This window comes from Oncorhynchus clarkii, chromosome 11 (assembly GCF_045791955.1).
Source record: "Oncorhynchus clarkii lewisi isolate Uvic-CL-2024 chromosome 11, UVic_Ocla_1.0, whole genome shotgun sequence".
Lineage (NCBI taxonomy): Eukaryota > Metazoa > Chordata > Actinopteri > Salmoniformes > Salmonidae > Oncorhynchus > Oncorhynchus clarkii.
Genome location: NC_092157.1, coordinates 4,689,338 through 4,709,337, shown reverse-complemented (window position 1 = coordinate 4,709,337; position 20,000 = coordinate 4,689,338). Strand labels below are relative to the sequence as shown.

Sequence of the window (20,000 nt, the reverse complement as noted above, 5' to 3'; positions counted from 1 at the left end):
GTGTGAAGAAAGAGAGGAAGCCACTGTGTGAAGCTAGAGAGGAAGCCACTACGTGAAGAAAGAGAGGAAGCCACTGTGTGAAGCTAGAGAGGAAGCTACTGTGTGAAGAAAGAGAGGAAGCTACTGTGTGAAGAAAGAGAGGAAGCTACTGTGTGAAGCTAGATAGGAAGCCACTGTGTGAAGTTAGATGAAGCTACTGTGTGAAGAAAGAGAGGAAGCCACTGTGTGAAGCTAGAGAGGAAGCCACTACGTGAAGAAAGAGAGGAAGCCACTGTGTGAAGCTAGAGAGGAAGCTACTGTGTGAAGAAAGAGAGGAAGCTACTGTGTGAAGAAAGAGAGGAAGCTACTGTGTGAAGCTAGATAGGAAGCCACTGTGTGAAGTTAGATGAAGCTACTGTGTGAAGAAAGAGAGGAAGCCACTGTGTGAAGCTAGAGAGGAAGCCACTACGTGAAGAAAGAGAGGAAGCTACTGTGTGAAGAAAGAGAGGAAGCTACTGTGTGAAGAAAGAGAGGAAGCTACTGTGTGAAGAAAGAGAGGAAGCCACTACGTGAAGAAAGAGAGGAAGCTACTGTGTGAAGCTAGATAGGAAGCCACTGTGTGAAGTTAGATGAAGCTACTGTGTGAAGAAAGAGAGGAAGCCACTGTGTGAAGAAAGAGAGGAAGCCACTACGTGAAGAAAGAGAGGAAGCCACTGTGTGAAGAAAGAGAGGAAGCCACTGTGTGAAGCTAGAGAGGAAAGGAAACGTGGATAAGGAAAACTTGCAAATCACTGTTTCCATCTATCTATCTATCATACCAAATTCTGCACTACTCCCTGCTCTCTCTCTCTCTGTCTCTCAATTCAATTCAAGGGGCTTCATAGACATGGGAAACATGTTAACATTACCAAAGCAAGTGGACTAGATGATAAACAAAAGTGAAATAAACAATAAAAATGAACAGTAAACATTAGACTCACAGAAGTTCCAAAAGAATAAAGACATTTCAAATGTCATATTATGTCTATATACTTGATTTGCAAATAGGAAAATAAATAAACATAAATATGAGTTGTGTTTACAATGGTGTTTGTTCTTCACTGGTTGCCCTTTTCTTGTGGCAACAGGTCACACATCTTGCTGCTGTGATGTCACACTGTGGAATTTCACCCAGTAGATATGGGAGTTTATCAAAATTGGATTCGTTTTCAAATTCTTTGTGGATCTTTGTAATCTGAGGGAAATATGTGTCTCTAATATGGTCATACATTGGGCAGGAGGTTAGGAAGTGCAGCTCAGTTTCCGCCTCATTTTGTGGGCAGTGTGGACATAGCCTGCACATAGTTAAAGCTAAGTATTCTGCCACTGTGTACTCTCTGTTTAGGGACAAATAGCATTCTAGTTTGCTCTGTTTTTTTGTTAATTCTTTCCAATGGGTCAAGTAATTATCTTTGTTTTCTCATGATTTGGTTGGGTCTAATTGTGCTGCTGTCCTGGGGCTCTGTAGGGTGTGTTTGTGTTTGTGAACAGAGCCACAGGACCAGCTTGCTTAGGGGACTCTTCTCCAGGTTCATCTCTCTGTAGGTGATGGCTTTGTTGTGGAAGGTTTGGGAATCGCTTTATTTTAGGAGGTTGTAGAATTTAACGGCTCTTTTTTGGATTTTGATAATTAGTGGGTATCGGCCTAATTCTTTTCTCCATTAATTATTTGGTGTTCTACGTTGTACACGGAGGATATTTTTGTAAATTCTGCATGCAGAGTCTCAATTTGGTGTTTGTCCCATTTTGTGAAGTCTTGGTTGGTGAGCGGACCCCAGACCTCACAACCATAAAGAGCAATGGGTTCTATAACTGATTCAAGTATTTTTAGCCAGATCCTAATTGGTATGTTGAAATGTTATGTTCCTTTTGATGGCATTTGATGGCATTCTTGCCTTGTCTCTCAGATGGTTCACAGCTTTGTGGAAGTTACCTGTGGTGCTGATGTTTAGGCCAAGGTATGTATAGTTTTTTGTGTGCTTCTGGGCAACGGTCTGGCAGAAAATGTGCAGAAGATCTAGGTGCTGCTGTATGCCCTCGTTGGTTGGTGACAGAAGCACCAGATCATCAGCAAACAGTAGACATTTGACTTCGGATTCTAGTAGGGTGAGGCCGGGTGCTGCAGACTTTTCTAGTGCCCGCGCCAATTCGTTAATAATGTCGTATGTTCTCGCTCTCTGCCTCCCCCACACCGTCCATCTCTCTCTCTGTTCTTCCCCCCCCCTCTCTCTCTGCCTCCCCCCCACCTCCCCTCTCTCTCTCCTGTCCTGCTGAAACATTTTCATTATAGAGGAGGAAGGTATTAGAGGCCTCTTTGTTCCTCTGGCGTCTGTCATGAAGCAATCAGCAGAGAGCGACTGAGTCTTCCTGTAGGCCAGAGGAGAAGAAAGAGACTTCCCCAAACAGGGGGGGTGGGTGGTGGGGGCAGACAGACAGAGGACAAGAAGGTGAGAGAGAGATTGCTAGAGAGAGAGAGAGAAAAGAGAGTGAGGGTGAGAGAGAGATAGATTGCTAGAGAGAGAGAAAGATTTGTGACCTGTTGCCACAGAAAAGGGCAACCAGTGAAGAACAAACACCATTGTAAATACAACCCATATTTATGCTTATTTATTTTCCCTTGTGTACTTTAACCATTTGTACATCGTTACAACACTCTTTATATATATAATATGACATTTGTAATGTCTTTATTCTCTTGAGACTTCTGTGTGTGTAATGTTTACTGTTAATTTTGATTGTTTATTTCCCTTTTGTATATTATCTACCTCACTTGCTTTGGCAATGTTAACACCTTTCCCATGCCAATAAAGCCCCTTGAATTGAGAGAGAGAGAGAGAGAGAGAGAGAGAGAGAGAGAGAGAGAGAGAGAGAGAGAGAGAGAGAGAGAGAGAAGAGAGAGAGAGAGAGAGAGAGAGAGAGAGAGAGAGAGAGAGAGAGGTGCACAATGCTCAGGATGTAAATATCCAAATTATTGACCCTCCCTACCATACTACAGCTGGTAAAAACATCCATACTAGTTTCTCCTATCTGAATAACCCTCTTGTTCTCCTTTTAGAGATGTTCTCGGTAACCATGGCTGCATGTATTATAAAATATCCTTTGAGTCACTGACAACAGGAACATTCTCTCTCATCATATAATCCTTCTGCCTTTGCTCTACCGCTCTCTCTTCCCTGTTTTCTCTCTCTCTTCTCTGTTCTGTCACTTTCTCCTTCTACTCTTTCTCTACCACTCTCTCTGTGTTCCCTGTTCTCTCTCGCAGCCGTCATCACACAGAGAGCTAGTTAGCTAACAGCCGCCATCACAGAGAGAGAGCTAGCTAGTTAACAGCCGTCATCACACAGAGTGCTAGTTAGCTAACATACCTTCACAGAGAGAAAGCTAGCTAGTTAACAGCCGTCATCACACAGAGCGCTAGCTAGCTAACAGCCGTCATCACAGAGACAGAGCTAGCTAATTAACAGACGTCATCACACAGAGAGAGCCATCTAGCCAACAGCCAACATCACACATAGAGAGAGCGCTAGCTAGCTAACAGACGTCATCACAGAGAGACCTGGCTAGCTAACAGCCATCATCACACAGAGAGCATTCCTTCTCGCCTTACAAGCTAATTCCATGTGAAAAAGGCCCATCCATGGTTCGCAGGTTCTCAATGCTGTTTCGCTACCCCTCCCCTGTCATCCCCCCCTATCTGAGGGAGAGAAGGGGGACTGGAGGGGTGTGTGTGGGAGGGTGGTGGTCCTCCTCCGTGACCCCCACGAATCTCTTCTCTAAGTTCCCACCAACAGGTATCCCTGGCTGGGGGTGGAGGGGGTTGGGGTGGGGGTGGGGGGGAGGTGATTACCTAGAGGGTCAGTGACAGGATGTAGGGAACAAAGAGCAGTTCTTCAGATCCAATCCACAACCGGTGCTTGAACAGTCACGGAATTCAAACAGCCACCCCAAACAAAGCACAGGTATTCATCCTTTTATACTGAGTTCAACTCACACCATTCACACAGAGAGAGATACCTACTTTATCATCAACTCACACCATTCACACAGAGAGAGATACCTACTTTATCATCAACTCACACCATTCACACAGAGAGAGATACCTACTTTATCATCAACTCACACCATTCATACAGAGAGAGATACCTACTTTATCATCAACTCACACCATTCACACAGAGAGAGATACCTACTTTATCATCAACTCACACCATTCATACAGAGAGAGATACCTACTCTCTTAAAAGAGAGAGAGAGAGAGAGAGCATATCAGATACACATTTAACACATATTTCCATCAGATTACACAGATCCACAAAGAATTCCCATATCTATAGGGTGAAATTCCACAGTGTGCCATCACAGCAGCATGATCTGTGACCTGTTGCCACGAGAAAAGGGCAACTAGCGAAGAACAAACACCATTATAAATACAACCCATATTTATGCTTATTTATTTTCCCTTGTGTACTATAACTGGATATAGACATAATATAACATTTGAAATGTCTTTATTCTTTTGGAACTAGTGTCACCTGTTAATTTTTATCGTTTATTTCACTTTTGTTTATTATCTACTTCACTTGTTTTGGCAAAGTAAACATATGTCTCCTATGTCAGTAAAGCCCCTTAATTAAATTGAAACTGAATTGAGAGAGAGAGAGAGAGAGAGAGAGAGAGAGGAGAGAGGAGGAAGAGAGAGAGAGGAGGAAGACAGAGAGAGGGAAGAGAGATAACCAACCGGAGAGACAAAATTCTCATTGACTGAAACGCTGAAAATAAGTGACAGGTCACTATGGTTGACTAGACAGAAACCCACAGGTAGACATTTAAGTATTTACAACTATAAATAAAATCGTACAGGGCAATCCTGCCACTTTTCAAAAGCATCATGCAAGTGTCTACATACAGTGGGGCAAAAAAGTATTTAGTCAGCCACCAATTGTGCAAGTTCTCCCACTTAAAAAGATGAGAGAGGCCTGTAATTTTCATCATAGGTATACTTCAACTATGACAGACAAAATGAGGAAAAAAATCCAGAAAATCACATAGTAGGATTTTTAACACATAAAACAGAACACATAGGACAGAACACATAAAACAGAACACATAGGACAGAACACATAAAACAGAACACATAGGACAGAACACATAAAACAGAACACATAAAACAGAACACATAGGACAGAACACATAAAACAGAACACATAAAACAGAACACATAGGACAGAACACATAAAACAGAACACATAAAACAGAACACACAGGACAGAACACATAAAACAGAACACATAGGACAGAACACATAAAACAGAACACATAAAACAGAACACATAGGACAGAACACATAAGACAGAACACATAGGACAGAACACATAGGACAGAACACATAAAACAGAACACATAGGACAGAACACATAGGACAGAACACATAAAACAGAACACATAGGACAGAACACATAAAACAGAACACATAGGACAGAACACATAGGACAGAACACATAAAACAGAACACATAGGACAGAACACATAGGACAGAACACATAAAACAGAACACATAAAACAGAACACACAGGACAGAACACATAAAACAGAACACATAGGACAGAACACATAAAACAGAACACATAAAACAGAACACATAGGACAGAACACATAAGACAGAACACATAGGACAGAACACATAGGACAGAACACATAAAACAGAACACATAGGACAGAACACATAAAACAGAACACATAGGACAGAACACACAAAACAGAACACATAGGACAGAACACATAGGACAGAACACATAACACAGAACACATAGGACAGAACACATAAAACAGAACACATAGGACAGAACACATAGGACAGAACACATAAAACAGAACACATAGGACAGAACACAGAAAACAGAAGACAAAAGTGAAACCTCACCACAGTAAAACTTGAATGAAATGAATTGACCAGTAACATCCACACTATCATAAATGACATGAGGCCTCTTGTTGGAGCGTTGTCTAATTCATTCACATATGAGCAGAACACAGTGTACATGAGTCCCTTTTCCACCTTTGACTAATAAAGCTGGCTCAGGAGGGAGTCTGTCTGTCTGTCTGTCTGTCTGTCTGTCTGTCTGTCTGTCTGTCTGTCTGTCTGTCTGTCTGTCTGTCTGTGTGTGTGTGTGTGTGTGTGTGTGTGTGTGTGTGTGTGTGTGTGTGTGTGTGTGTGTGTGTGTGTGTGTGTGTGGAGAATATTTTAACTCTCACACCGCAGTCTGGGAGCTATAAAATAACCCACTTTTACAGTATCAGGGTTTACAGTATCAGGGTTTACCGTATCAAGGTTTACAGTATCAGGGTTTACAGTATCAAGGTTTACAGTATCATTGTTTACAGTATCAGGGTTTACAGTATCAGGGTTTACAGTATCAGGGTTTACAGTATCAGGGTTTACAGTATCAGGGTTTACAGTATCAGGGTTTACAGTATCAAGGTTTACAGTATCAAGGTTTACAGTATCAGGGTTTACAGTATCAAGGTTTACAGTATCAAGGTTTACAGTATCAGGGTTTACAGTATCAGGGTTTACAGTATCAAGGTTTACAGTATCAAGGTTTACAGTATCAGGGTTTACAGTATCAAGGTTTACAGTATCAAGGTTTACAGTATCAAGGTTTACAGTATCAGGGTTTACAGTATCAGGGTTTACAGTATCAAGGTTTACAGTATCAAGGTTTACAGTACCAGGGTTTACAGTATCAGGGTTTACAGTATCAAGCTCTTTCCCTCTCGTTCTCTCTCTCTCACTGTCTCCCTCTCTCTTTCCCTCTTGTTCTCTCTCTCTCACTGTCTCCCTCTCTCTCTTTCACTCTCTCTCTCTCTCTCTCTCTCTCTCTCTCTCTCTCTCTCTCTCTCTCTCTCTCTCTCACTGTCTCTCTAGCTCTCTGTCACTCTCTCTCTCTCTCTCTCACTGTCTCCCTCTCTCTTTTTGAATTCAAAGGATTTATTAGGAAACGTGTTAACATTGCCAAAGCATATGGAATAGATAATAAACCAAATTGAAATAAACAATCAGAAAATAACAGTAAACATTACACTCACAAAAGTCTCTCTCCCCCCTCCTGTCTCAATCTCTCTGTCTCTCTCTGTCCCCTTCTCTCTCGCTCTCTCTGAGTGGTTTGCCCTCATGGCCTCTGTAGTCTAGACGGGAGGGCCGGGTTGTTTTCTCATCCAGGGAGGGGGAGACAGCAGGTTGGTACCCCACTGAGAGGGCAGAGCAGAGGGCTAGGTTAGGCCCAGAGAGGCCCCTGGTTCCCACATACCCAACAGTTAGCATTACCATCAGGGACACACCTCTCCAATAGACTCTCTAATACACCACACATAGACACAGCACCAATAGTCTCTCTAATACACCACACAGGAGACAATGCACTAATAGTCTCTCTAATACACCACATAGAGACACAGCACCAATAGTCTCTCTAATACACCACACAGAGACACAGCACCAATAGTCTCTCTAATACACCACACAGAGACACAGCACCAATAGTCTCTCTAATACACCACACAGAGACACAGCACCAATTTTCTCTCTAATACACCACACAGAGACACAGCACCAATAGTCTCTCTAATACACCACACAGGAGACAATGCACCAATAGTCTCTCTAATACACCACACAGAGACACAGCACCAATAGTCTCTCTAATACACCACACAGAGACACAGCACCAATAGTCTCTCTAATACACCACACAGAGACAATGCACCAATAGCCTCTCTAATACACCACACACACCTGGTTATATTCTGTCTGACTGCCTGGTTATCTGCTGTCTGGCTGCCTGGTTATCTGCTGCCTGGCTACCTGGTTGTCTTCTGTCTGGCTGCCTGGTTATCTGCTGTCTGGCTGCCTGGTTATCTGCTGTCTAGCTGCCTGGTTATCTGCTGTCTGGCTGCCTGGTTATCTGCTGTCTGGCTACCTGGTTGTCTTCTGTCTGGCTGCCTGGTTATCTGCTGTCTGGCTGCCTGGTTATCTGCTGTCTGGCTGCCTGGTTATCTGCTGTCTAGCTGCCTGGTTATCTGCTGTCTGGCTACCTGGTTATCTACTGTCTGGCGGCCTGGTTATCTGCTGTCTGGCTGCTTGGTTATCTGCTGTCTGGCTGCCTGGTAGTCTGCTGTCTGGCTACCTGGTTATCTGCTGTCTAGCTGCCTGGTTATCTGCTGTCTGGCTGCCCGGTAGTCTGCTGTCTGGCTGCCTGGTTATCTGCTGTCTGGCTGCCTGGTTATCTGCTGTCTGGCTGCCTGGTTATCTGCTGTCTGGCTGCCTGGTTATCTGCTGCCTGGCTGCCTGGTTACCTGCTGTCTGGCTGCCTGGTAATCTGCTGTCTGGCTGCCTGGTTATCTGCTGTCTGGCTGCCTGGTTATCTGCTGTCTGGCTGCCTGGTAATCTGCTGTCTGGCTGCCTGGTTATCTGCTGTCTGGCTGCCTGGTTATCTGCTGTCTAGCTGCCTGGTTATCTGCTGTCTGGCTGCCTGGTTATCTGCTGTCTGGCTGCCTGGTTATCTGCTGTCTGGCTGCCCGGTAGTCTGCTGTCTGGCTGCCTGGTTATCTGCTGTCTGGCTGCCTGGTTATCTGCTGTCTGGCTGCCTGGTTATCTGCTGTCTGGCTGCCTGGTTATCTGCTGTCTGGCTGCCTGGTTATCTGCTGTCCGGCTGCCTGGTTATCTGCTGTCTGGCTGCCTGGTTATCTGCTGTCTGGCTGCCTGGTTATCTGCTGTCTGGCTGCCTGGTTATCTGCTGTCTGGCTGCCTGGTTATCTGCTGCCTGGCTGCCTGGTTAACTGCTGTCTGGCTGCCTGGTAATCTGCTGTCTGGCTGCCTGGTTATCTGCTGTCTGGCTGCCTGGTTATCTGCTGTCTGGCTGCCTGGTTATCTGCTGTCTGGCTGCCTGGTGATCTGCTGTCTGGCTGCCTGGTTATCTGCTGTCTGGCTGCCTGGTTATCTGCTGTCTGGCTGCCTGGTTATCTGCTGTCTGGCTGCCTGGTTATCTGCTGTCTGGCTGCCTGGTTATCTGCTGTCTGGCTGCCCGGTAGTCTGCTGTCTGGCTGCCTGGTTATCTGCTGTCTGGCTGCCTGGTTATCTGCTGTCTGGCTGCCTGGTTATCTGCTGTCTGGCTGCCTGGTTATCTGCTGTCTAAGCTGCCTGGTTATCTGCTGTCCGGCTGCCTGGTTATCTGCTGTCTGGCTGCCTGGTTATCTGCTGTCTGGCTGCCTGGTTATCTGCTGTCTGGCTGCCTGGTTATCTGCTGTCTGGCTGCCTGGTTATCTGCTGCCTGGCTGCCTGGTTAACTGCTGTCTGGCTGCCTGGTAATCTGCTGTCTGGCTGCCTGGTTATCTGCTGTCTGGCTGCCTGGTTATCTGCTGTCTGGCTGCCTGGTTATCTGCTGTCTGGCTGCCTGGTGATCTGCTGTCTGGCTGCCTGGTTATCTGCTGTCTGGCTGCCTGGTTATCTGCTGTCTGGCTGCCTGGTTATCTGCTGTCTGGCTGCCTGGTTATCTGCTGTCTGGCTGCCTGGTTATCTGCTGTCTGGCTGCCTGGTGATCTGCTGTCTGGCTGCCTGGTGATCTGCTGTCTGGCTGCCTGGTTATCTGGGATTTATAGTGGACCTCTATTTAGCTACAGCTGTTTGTAAATCAGAGGGAATGAAAGAGGAAACGTCAGGAAGGCCTCGCTGTGACAACTCACAGGAACAATCCCAAATGGCAAATTATTCCCTATATAGTGCACTACTTTTGACCAGAGGCCATTTACTATGTAGTGCACTACTTTTGACCAGAGCCCATTTACTATATCGTGCACTACTTTTGACCAGAGCCCATTTACTATATCGTGCACTACTTTTGACCAGAGGCCATTTACTATATCGTGCACTACTTTTGACCAGAGCCCATTTACTATATCGTGCACTACTTTTGACCAGAGCATTGACAGTATCCAAAGTTTGAGTTTATTTTTAAAGGTACAGTGCACATCAATCAAGGTTTCAGTAAAATTGCCGGTTTCAGCCAGCCGGCTAATTTTCAACCTCAGTTCCCTGGGCAGGGTATAAAGTAGTGCGCTAAATAGGGAATATTTGGTATTTGGTATTTTATTAGGATCCCCATTAGCTGTTGCAAAAGCAGCAGCTACTCTTTCTGGAGTTCCACACAGAAAACAAAACACAGAACACAGAACACAAAACACAGAACACAGAACACAGAACACAGAACACAAAACACAAAACACAGAACACAGAACACAGAACACAGAACACAAAAAAGAATGCAGAATGACATAATACAGAACATCAACAGACAAGAACAGCTCAAGGACAGAACTTACATTAAAAAAAAAAGACACATCAATATATACACACAAACTATCTAGGTCAAATAGGGTGTCATTTGGGTGGTACACAGGGCATTAACACTCCCACTGCAGGGGCCTACGTTGATGATAACCATGGGGAAACAGGCGTATCAACAGGTAGATAGATGTTGGAGATGGGAGATTAAAATTAGCATGTTATTTTCTATTCTAGATTTAAAAACTGGAAAAACTCGGGGACTTTAAAGTGGCATAAGCAAAATTCATAACGTCCTTAGTTGAGGTAGATCAGAGGAAAATATGCATCGCACATATAAAACCATTTTATAAAGCAGCGAACGGTTGAACTGTTGACAAAATCAAAACCCAGGACAGATGTTGGAAGAAATAACATATTGAAGCTTTTGTTTTCAAACTGCCATTTTTGCAAATGATTGGGGCACATCTATTAAAAAGAAAGTGCAGTTTTTCTGTATTGTAGTGATTGGGCGAAAGCATAAGGAAATATTTAACCAGCCAATTGCAGTCAATTACTTTGATCACGACGACTGTGTTTGTAATCTCTCAGTCACTCTACTCCTTTGGCTGTCTGACAGAGGGAAAACAAACATTTTAACATTCTCTCTCTCTCTCTCTCTCTCTCTCTCTCTCTCTCTCTCTCTCTCTCTCTCTCTACCCCTTCATCTCCTCTCTCTCTCTCTCTCTCTCTCTCTCTCTCTCTCTCTCTCTCTCTCTCTCTCAACCCCTTCATCTTCCTCTCTCTCTCTCTCTCTCTCTCTCACTCTCTCTCTCTCTCTCTCTCTCTCTCTCTCTCTCTCTCTCTCTCTCTCTCTCTCTCTCTCTCTCTCTCTCTACCCCTTCATCTTCCTCTCTCTCTCTCTCTCTCTCTCTCTCTCTCTCTCTCTCTCTCTCTCTCTCTCTCTCTCTCTCTCTCTCTCTCTCTCTCTCTCTCTCTCTCTCTCTCTCTCTCTCTCTCCTCTCTCTCTCTCTCTCTCTCTCTCTCTCTCTCTCTCTCTCTCTCTCTCAACCCCTTCATCTTCCTCTCTTTCTCCCCTCTCTCCCTTTTTCCTCAATTTCTTCCACCGAACATGCTGGTGACTAATACGGTTTGGCAGACCGGCCACAACTCTCTTCAGGCTTAAATATCAAACCAAACATTTCCTCTGCTGAGAGGGGTGGTCAGCCTGGAGTAGTACACTGAGGCTCGGTCCCAAACGGTACCCTATTCCCTACATAGTGCACTACTGTTGACCAGAGCCAACGGAAAGACCTGGGTCACGGGTGTCAAATTCACCGGCCCAGAGAAAGATAGAGGGAGAGAGACAGGCAGGGAGAGAAGAGGAGAGGGAGAGGAGATGTAGAGAGAGGACAGTAGAGAGAGGAAGAGGAGAGGAGAGAGAGGGGAGGATAGAGAGGAGAGGAGAGAGAGGGGAGTAGAGGAGAGATGTATAGAGAGGACAGTAGAGAGAGGAAGAGGAGATGAGAGAGAGGGGAGTAGAGGAGAGATATATAGAGAGGAGAGGAGATGTAGAGAGAGGAAGAGCAGAGAAGAGAGAGGGGTGCAGAGGAGGTATGTAGAGAGAGGAGAGGAGATGTAGAAAGAGGAGATGAGAGAGAGAGGGGAGTAGAGGAGAGGAGATGTAGAGGGGAGCAGAGGAGAGGAGATGTAGAGAGAGGAGAGGAGAGAGAGGGGAGCAGAGGAGAGGAGATGTAGAGAGAGGAGGGGAGTAGAGGAGAGATGTAGAGAGAGGAGAGGAGATGTAGAGAGAGGAAAGGAGAGAGAGGGGTGCAGAGGAGAGATGTAGAGAGAGGAGAGGAGAGAGAGGGGAGCAGAGGAGAGATGTAGAGAGAGGAGAGGAGATGTAGAAAGAGGAGAGGAGAGAGCAGGGAGTAGAGGAGAGATGTAGAGAGAGGAGATGAGATGTAGAGAGAGGAAAGGAGAGGGAGGGGAGCAGAGGAGAGATGTAGAGAGGGGGAGAGGAGAGGAGGGGAGCAGAGGAGAGGAGAGGAGGGGAGCAGAGGAGAGGAGATGTAGAGAGAGAAACACTAGAGACAAGTGCTCCCGACCGGCCCAGGAATGATGACAGACTGAGAGACTCACAGCACATGTAAAATTCATAGTGTCCCTTGGGCCTGGTAACTGAGAACTGGGCTCAATTGGCTCCCCGCTATTAAATGGTTGTTGATGCTTAAGCTAAAACTTTAATGGACCTGGTCTGTAGTCTGTAATGTAATGTAATGTAATGTAATGTCTACACTACTGATGGACCTGGTCTGTAGTCTGTAATGTAATGTCTACACTACTGATGGACCTGGTCTGTAGTCTGTAATGTAATGTAATGTCTACACTACTGATGGACCTGGTCTGTAGTCTGTAGTCTGTAATGTAATGTAATGTCTACACTACTGATGGACCTGGTCTGTAGTCTGTAATGTAATGTAATGTCTACACTACTGATGGACCTGGTCTGTAGTCTGTAATGTAATGTAATGTCTACACTACTGATGGGCCTGGTCTGTAGTCTGTAATGTAATGTAATGTAATGTCTACACTACTGATGGACCTGGTCTGTAGTCTGTAATGTAATGTAATGTCTACACTACTGATGGACCTGGTCTGTAGTCTGTAGTCTGTAATGTAATGTAATGTCTACACTACTGATGGACCTGGTCTGTAGTCTGTAATGTAATGTAATGTCTACACTACTGATGGACCTGGTCTGTAGTCTGTAATGTAATGTAATGTCTGTAGTCTGTAATGTAATGTAATGTCTACACTACTGATGGACCTGGTCTGTAGTCTGTAATGTAATGTAATGTAATGTCTACACTACTGATGGACCTGGTCTGTAGTCTGTAATGTAATGTAATGTAATGTAATGTAATGTAATGTAATGTCTACACTACTGATGGACCTGGTCTGTAGTCTGTAATGTAATGTAATGTCTACACTACTGATGGACCTGGTCTGTAGTCTGTAATGTAATGTAATGTCTACACTACTGATGGACCTGGTCTGTAGTCTGTAATGTAATGTAATGTCTACACTACTGATGGACCTGGTCTGTAGTCTGTAATGTAATGTAATGTCTACACTACTGATGGACCTGGTCTGTAGTCTGTAATGTAATGTAATGTAATGTCTACACTACTGATGGACCTGGTCTGTAGTCTGTAATGTAATGTAATGTACAACTGATACCTGGTCTGTAGTCTGTAATGTAATGTAATGTCTACACTACTGATGGACCTGGTCTGTAGTCTGTAGTCTGTAATGTAATGTAATGTCTACACTACTGATGGACCTGGTCTGTAGTCTGTAATGTAATGTAATGTCTACACTACTGATGGACCTGGTCTGTAGTCTGTAATGTAATGTAATGTAATGTCTACACTACTGATGGACCTGGTCTGTAGTCTGTAATGTAATGTAATGTCTACACTACTGATGGACCTGGTCTGTAGTCTGTAATGTAATGTAATGTCTACACTACTGATGGACCTGGTCTGTAGTCTGTAATGTAATGTAATGTCTACACTACTGATGGACCTGGTCTGTAGTCTGTAATGTAATGTAATGTCTACACTACTGATGGACCTGGTCTGTAGTCTGTAATGTAATGTAATGTAATGTCTACACTACTGATGGACCTGGTCTGTAGTCTGTAATGTAATGTAATGTCTACACTACTGATGGACCTGGTCTGTAGTCTGTAATGTAATGTCTACACTACTGATGGACCTGGTCTGTAGTCTGTAATGTAATGTAATGTCTACACTACTGATGGACCTGGTCTGTAGTCTGTAATGTAATGTAATGTCTACACTACTGATGGACCTGGTCTGTAGTCTGTAATGTAATGTAATGTCTACACTACTGATGGACCTGGTCTGTAGTCTGTAATGTAATGTCTACACTACCGATGGACCTGGTCTGTAGTCTGTAATGTAATGTAATGTCTACACTACTGATGGACCTGGTCTGTAGTCTGTAATGTAATGTAATGTCTACACTACTGATGGACCTGGTCTGTAGTCTGTAATGTAATGTAATGTCTACACTACTGATGGACCTGGTCTGTAGTCTGTAATGTAATGTAATGTCTACACTACTGATGGACCTGGTCTGTAGTCTGTAATGTAATGTAATGTCTACACTACTGATGGACCTGGTCTGTAGTCTGTAATGTAATGTAATGTCTACACTACTGATGGGCCTGGTCTGTAGTCTGTAATGTAATGTAATGTCTACACTACTGATGGACCTGGTCTGTAGTCTGTAATGTAATGTAATGTCTACACTACTGATGGACCTGGTCTGTAGTCTGTAATGTAATGTAATGTCTACACTACTGATGGACCTGGTCTGTAGTCTGTAATGTAATGTAATGTCTACACTACTGATGGACCTGGTCTGTAGTCTGTAATGTAATGTAATGTCTACACTACTGATGGACCTGGTCTGTAGTCTGTAATGTAATGTAATGTCTACACTACTGATGGACCTGGTCTGTAGTCTGTAATGTAATGTAATGTCTACACTACTGATGGACCTGGTCTGTAGTCTGTAATGTAATGTAATGTCTACACTACTGATGGACCTGGTCTGTAGTCTGTAATGTAATGTAATGTCTACACTACTGATGGACCTGGTCTGTAGTCTGTAATGTAATGTAATGTCTACACTACTGATGGACCTGGTCTGTAGTCTGTAATGTAATGTAATGTCTACACTACTGATGGACCTGGTCTGTAGTCTGTAATGTAATGTAATGTCTACACTACTGATGGACCTGGTCTGTAGTCTGTAATGTAATGTAATGTCTACACTACTGATGGACCTGGTCTGTAGTCTGTAATGTAATGTCTACACTACTGATGGACCTGGTCTGTAGTCTGTAATGTAATGTAATGTCTACACTACTGATGGACCTGGTCTGTAGTCTGTAATGCAATGTAATGTCTACACTACTGATGGACCTGGTCTGTAGTCTGTAATGTAATGTAATGTAATGTCTACACTACTGATGGACCTGGTCTGTAGTCTGTAATGTAATGCAATGTAATGTATATATTCATGTTGAGAGGGATGGGGAGGAGGAGGAGTAGGAGGAGGAGGAGGAGGGGGAGGAGGATGAGGAGGAGGAGGAGGAGGAGGAGGGGGAGGAGGAGGAGGATCCGGAGGAGGATCCGGAGGAGGAGGAGGATGAGGAGGAGGAGGATGAGGAGGAGGAGGAAAAGAGGGAGGGGTGGAGGAGGAGGAGGAGGAGGATGAGGAGGAGGAGGGGGAGGAGGCGGTGGAGGAGAGGGAGGTGTGTGGGCGTGGATGTGTCTAGCGAGCAGAAAGAGAGACCGGGTCCTCTTATAGGTCAGTTCTCTGGAATATAAATGGGTCTGAGGGGTTTTAAAGGAAGAGAGAACAAGAGAAAGGGGACAAAACGCTCAGAGGTATAGAATTTTAAAAAAGACCGACTCTGCCACGTACCTCCAAGTCGTTGAAGAATAAGTGAGAGTCTGCCAAGTTAAAGATCATCTCCTCCATCCTCAGTCCCAGTGAGACAGACGTCGGGGGATCCTGGAGAATATCATCAACACAGCACGTCAAATAATACAACAGATACCAACGATCATCAGATATGTAAACGTACAGCTTCTTGTAAATAACATAGATTGATGCGTTGACGATGTGCTGCTTTTCAATCAGTGTCTGTGTGTCCTTGTTGTGTGTTATTGTGTAATCATTGGTGTTGCATGTTGACCGGTGCACTACCATTTCTCCTTTTGAGATGAATACAGTACTATCCTACTGTATATTAAACATACAACCGAAACCAATAGAAACACACGCACGCACACACACACAGGCACGCACGCACACACACACACAGGCACGCACGCACACACACACACACACACACGCGCACACACACACACAGGCAGCAACGCACACACACACACACGCACGCACACACACACACACACGCACACAGGCACACACGCACACGCACACACACACACACACACGCGCACACACACACACACGCACACATGCACACACACTCACACACACACGCACACATGCACACACACACACACCCACACACACACGCACACACGCACACATGCACACACACACACACACATACGCACACACACACACACACGCGCAAACAGTTACTGAGCATTTCATGTTGATTTAGAAATTATCATTAATAACCAAATAGTTTATTTCCAATACAAAATATTAACACATTTTTTTCACATTTGTGTTTTCTCATCAGAAATTACTGCTTATTGGGTACCTTCATGTGTGTGTCAAATATTACTATATCCAGATTTTTAATTCATAGATTTTATCAACATTATTATTTTTTGCAAAACACATTGTATCCGTTGTTTAGATGGAAAGGAATGTTCGTATCCTGTATATTTGATCCCGTATATTTTGATCCTGTATATTTGATCCTGTATATTTGATCCTGTATATTTGATCCTGTATATTTGATCCTGTATATTTGATCCTGTATATTTGATCCTGTATATTTGATCCTGTATATTTGATCCTGTATATTTGATCCTGTATATTTGATCCTGTATATTTGATCCCGTATATTTGATCCCGTATATTTGATCCTGTATATTTGATCCTGTATATTTGATCCTGTATATTTGATCCCGTATATTTGATCCTGTATATTTGATCCTGTATATTTGATCCTGTATATTTGAGCCCGTATATTTGCCTGTGATATGCGGTTGTCTCACCTAGCTATCTGAAGATAATTACTTCTAAGTCACTCTGGATAAGAGCATTTGGTAAATTACTAAAATGTCAAAGGTAAATGTTTTACATACAGATCACATATTACTGAATTAAGTTATTATTATTATTTTTTTATTATTTATTTCACAAACACATCAGTTGTACAGCTATTTATTAAAAAGTTGTTTTTTATTACACTGCACTGTGTGAAACCTATCTGTAATTATTTATCTGAGAATGAGGCAGATTTATGTTATATTTTATTTAACCTTTATTTAACTAGGCAAGTCAGTTAAAGAACAAATTCTTATTTTACAATAACAGCCTACCCCGGCCAAATCCTCCCCTAACCCGGACGCTGCTGGGCCAGTTGTGCTCTGCCCTATGGGGCTCCCGCTCAGTGCCTTAGACCGCTGCGCCACACAGGATACCTAAATAGCATATATAGCATTTTCCTACAAAACATATATTTTTTTTCTCTTTGAAAATGAAACCATTAAAGTGATAGATTTTAAACAAATACATGTCGGTCATTGAACAACCCCCATGCCATGATTATATTTATTTTTAAAACACACCAATCTTTTTCATATTTTCTTTAAACAATAAAACCTCATTTACCAACATTTCTGAAAATGTATAGCATTTTGGATTGAAACTCTTCCACTGATGATTTGTCTCTATCTATCTATCGACACTTTTACGCCTTCGGAATTCTCCTACATTCCAGAACACTACGACCTCATAAAGAGGAGAAGGAATTCTAGAGATCTAAAAGAATGTTCTGCTTTTGTTTACGACCTTACAGAGGGACTAGAATAGCCTCCAGAACGGCCAGGCAGAGAGGAGGGAGAGTTTCATTAATGTGGTAACAGCGCAACTCGTCTTAGATGCGGGTGAGCGATAGAGACGAGGACAGGGTCGTAACCTTATCGTAAAAACTCCATTCTAAACGTACTTATATTGGTGCGTCATCTAGCTGGCTGCAGTAAAGTAAAGGCGCGCGCACGCACACACACACACACACACACACACACACACACACACACACACACACACACACACACACCCTGAAGTTTCCCAAGCTTCTAAACCATTGGATAAACTTAACATAATGTGAATAGTTATTTGATCTAACAATTACCCCCCAAAATAAATTGTTAGATCATTTAATTGTGTTATTTTTTGTAATCAAGATAATGAGTCACAAAAAAAAAACGGAATACCTCTATCCTCCAAAAAAATACATTTGTATATTAGCTGAGTGCTTCTCAAGCCAAAATAATATTGATACACCACATGAAAGACATAATTGCAATTTTTTTCACTTAATTCTAAATTGTGTTATTTTTTTTCTCCCCCTCTCTTTCCGCCTCTGTAATGTAATATTGTCTGTAACGGGGATATGGATGGCCCTGTCTGTCTGTAAGATAATACGGAGAGAAGAAGAGAGACCTGGGCTCTAAATAGTTAATGAACCAGTGACAATGGGCTTTCCCCCCCCCCCCCCCCTTTCAAACCAGACAGCAACGAATGCAAAGCATCTCCAGACAAATTGAGGGGGAAAAAATGCATTATCACAAAAAAAAAGGAAAACAGATGAAAGTGTTTCCCAGAAGCATCAATATATATGATTCTTATATATAACTGTCCTACACTATTCATTTAAAAAGCTTTTCAACCTTAATAATAATCAGTCTTTCTCAAAAGCTGCATCTGTTTCTGACGAAACGGTCGTCGTGCTTATCCGTGTCCTGTCTTTAATCCACTAGTGGACAACCACGTCGTCGCACGGTTTACTGTTCACTGAATACGTCGCCTAAAATACATATATCATTTTCTACATTTTCACCAGTGTCTTGGCAAAAAAAAGCCACAGAGAAATAGTATATTCCTTTAAGTTTCTCTCCCTCTCTCTCTCTCTCTCTCTCTCTCTCTCTCTCTCTCTCTCTCTCTCTCTCTCTCTCTCTCTCTCTCTCTCTCTCTCTCTCTCTCTCTCTCTCTCTCTCTCTCTCTCTCTCTCTCTCTCTCTCTCTCTCTCTCTCTGTTCGTGTCTTTCTCTCTAAGCTTGGTTAAATTGTAAACTTGATGTACTGTAACACAGAGACTTTATAATGTATTTTATTGTATTGCTTACAGTCTTCCATTTCTAATCAGCGGTGACAACAACACAGAGACTATAGCCAGATGTGGGAGGGCGAGGGGCTCTGTGTGTTGCAGGCTTACCAGCCTAATGCTACGAGACCAGTGTGTGTGTGTGTGTGTGTGTGTGTGTGTGTGTGTGTGTGAGGACCAGAGGGAGGGATTAAAGAGTTAAACCACCTAAACACACACCTGAGCTTTGCACTGATTACCTGTCACACCCCACAATGCATCACAACGCCACACAACGGTAATGTCCTCACTGAAACCACACAGGAAGAACGTAATGTTCTCCACTCTTTGGGTGGCTATCTTTTTTTTTCTTCTTTCCAAACCCCCAGTTTGAATCAATCTTTCAGTCAGAATTCATCAAAAAATAATTAGTCTGTGTCCCCTCCCCTCGTCCCCTTTCTCTTCCACCTCTGGAGTAGTTGAAGTGATTTAGTCTCACAAACGGACTGCTGGGAAAACAGGGTGGGGGTAAAGTGCCGGCCCGGTGAATCCTCTCCAATTAAACCTAAACAGTCAGTCAGCGAGTTAAGACAGGCCAGGAGGCTAGAGACCCACTGTTGTCACTGCTACAGCCGTAGCCCCATTACACCACCTGTCCCTGGTCGTCAGAACTATCAACAGGGGCGCCAAGTCCCCCCCCCCAACCCCCATCTAACCCCCCCTCGACCCCACAGCCTATCCCCTTAAAGCTGTACCACATCCGCAG

General features: G+C 43.7%; 1 protein-coding gene across 17 annotated transcripts in view; it reads right to left on the bottom strand.

Moving 5' to 3' along the window:
• The window catches only part of LOC139420131 (eyes absent homolog 1), a 114,091-nt gene that overhangs the window by 30,119 nt on the left and 63,972 nt on the right, over positions 1 to 20,000 (bottom strand). For all 17 annotated transcript variants that reach the window (XM_071169884.1, XM_071169876.1, XM_071169887.1 and 14 more), the window contains one exon: positions 15,863 to 15,952. In XM_071169884.1, coding sequence (XP_071025985.1) covers positions 15,863 to 15,952 — 90 coding nt within the window. The remainder of the gene's footprint in view (positions 1 to 15,862; positions 15,953 to 20,000) is intronic.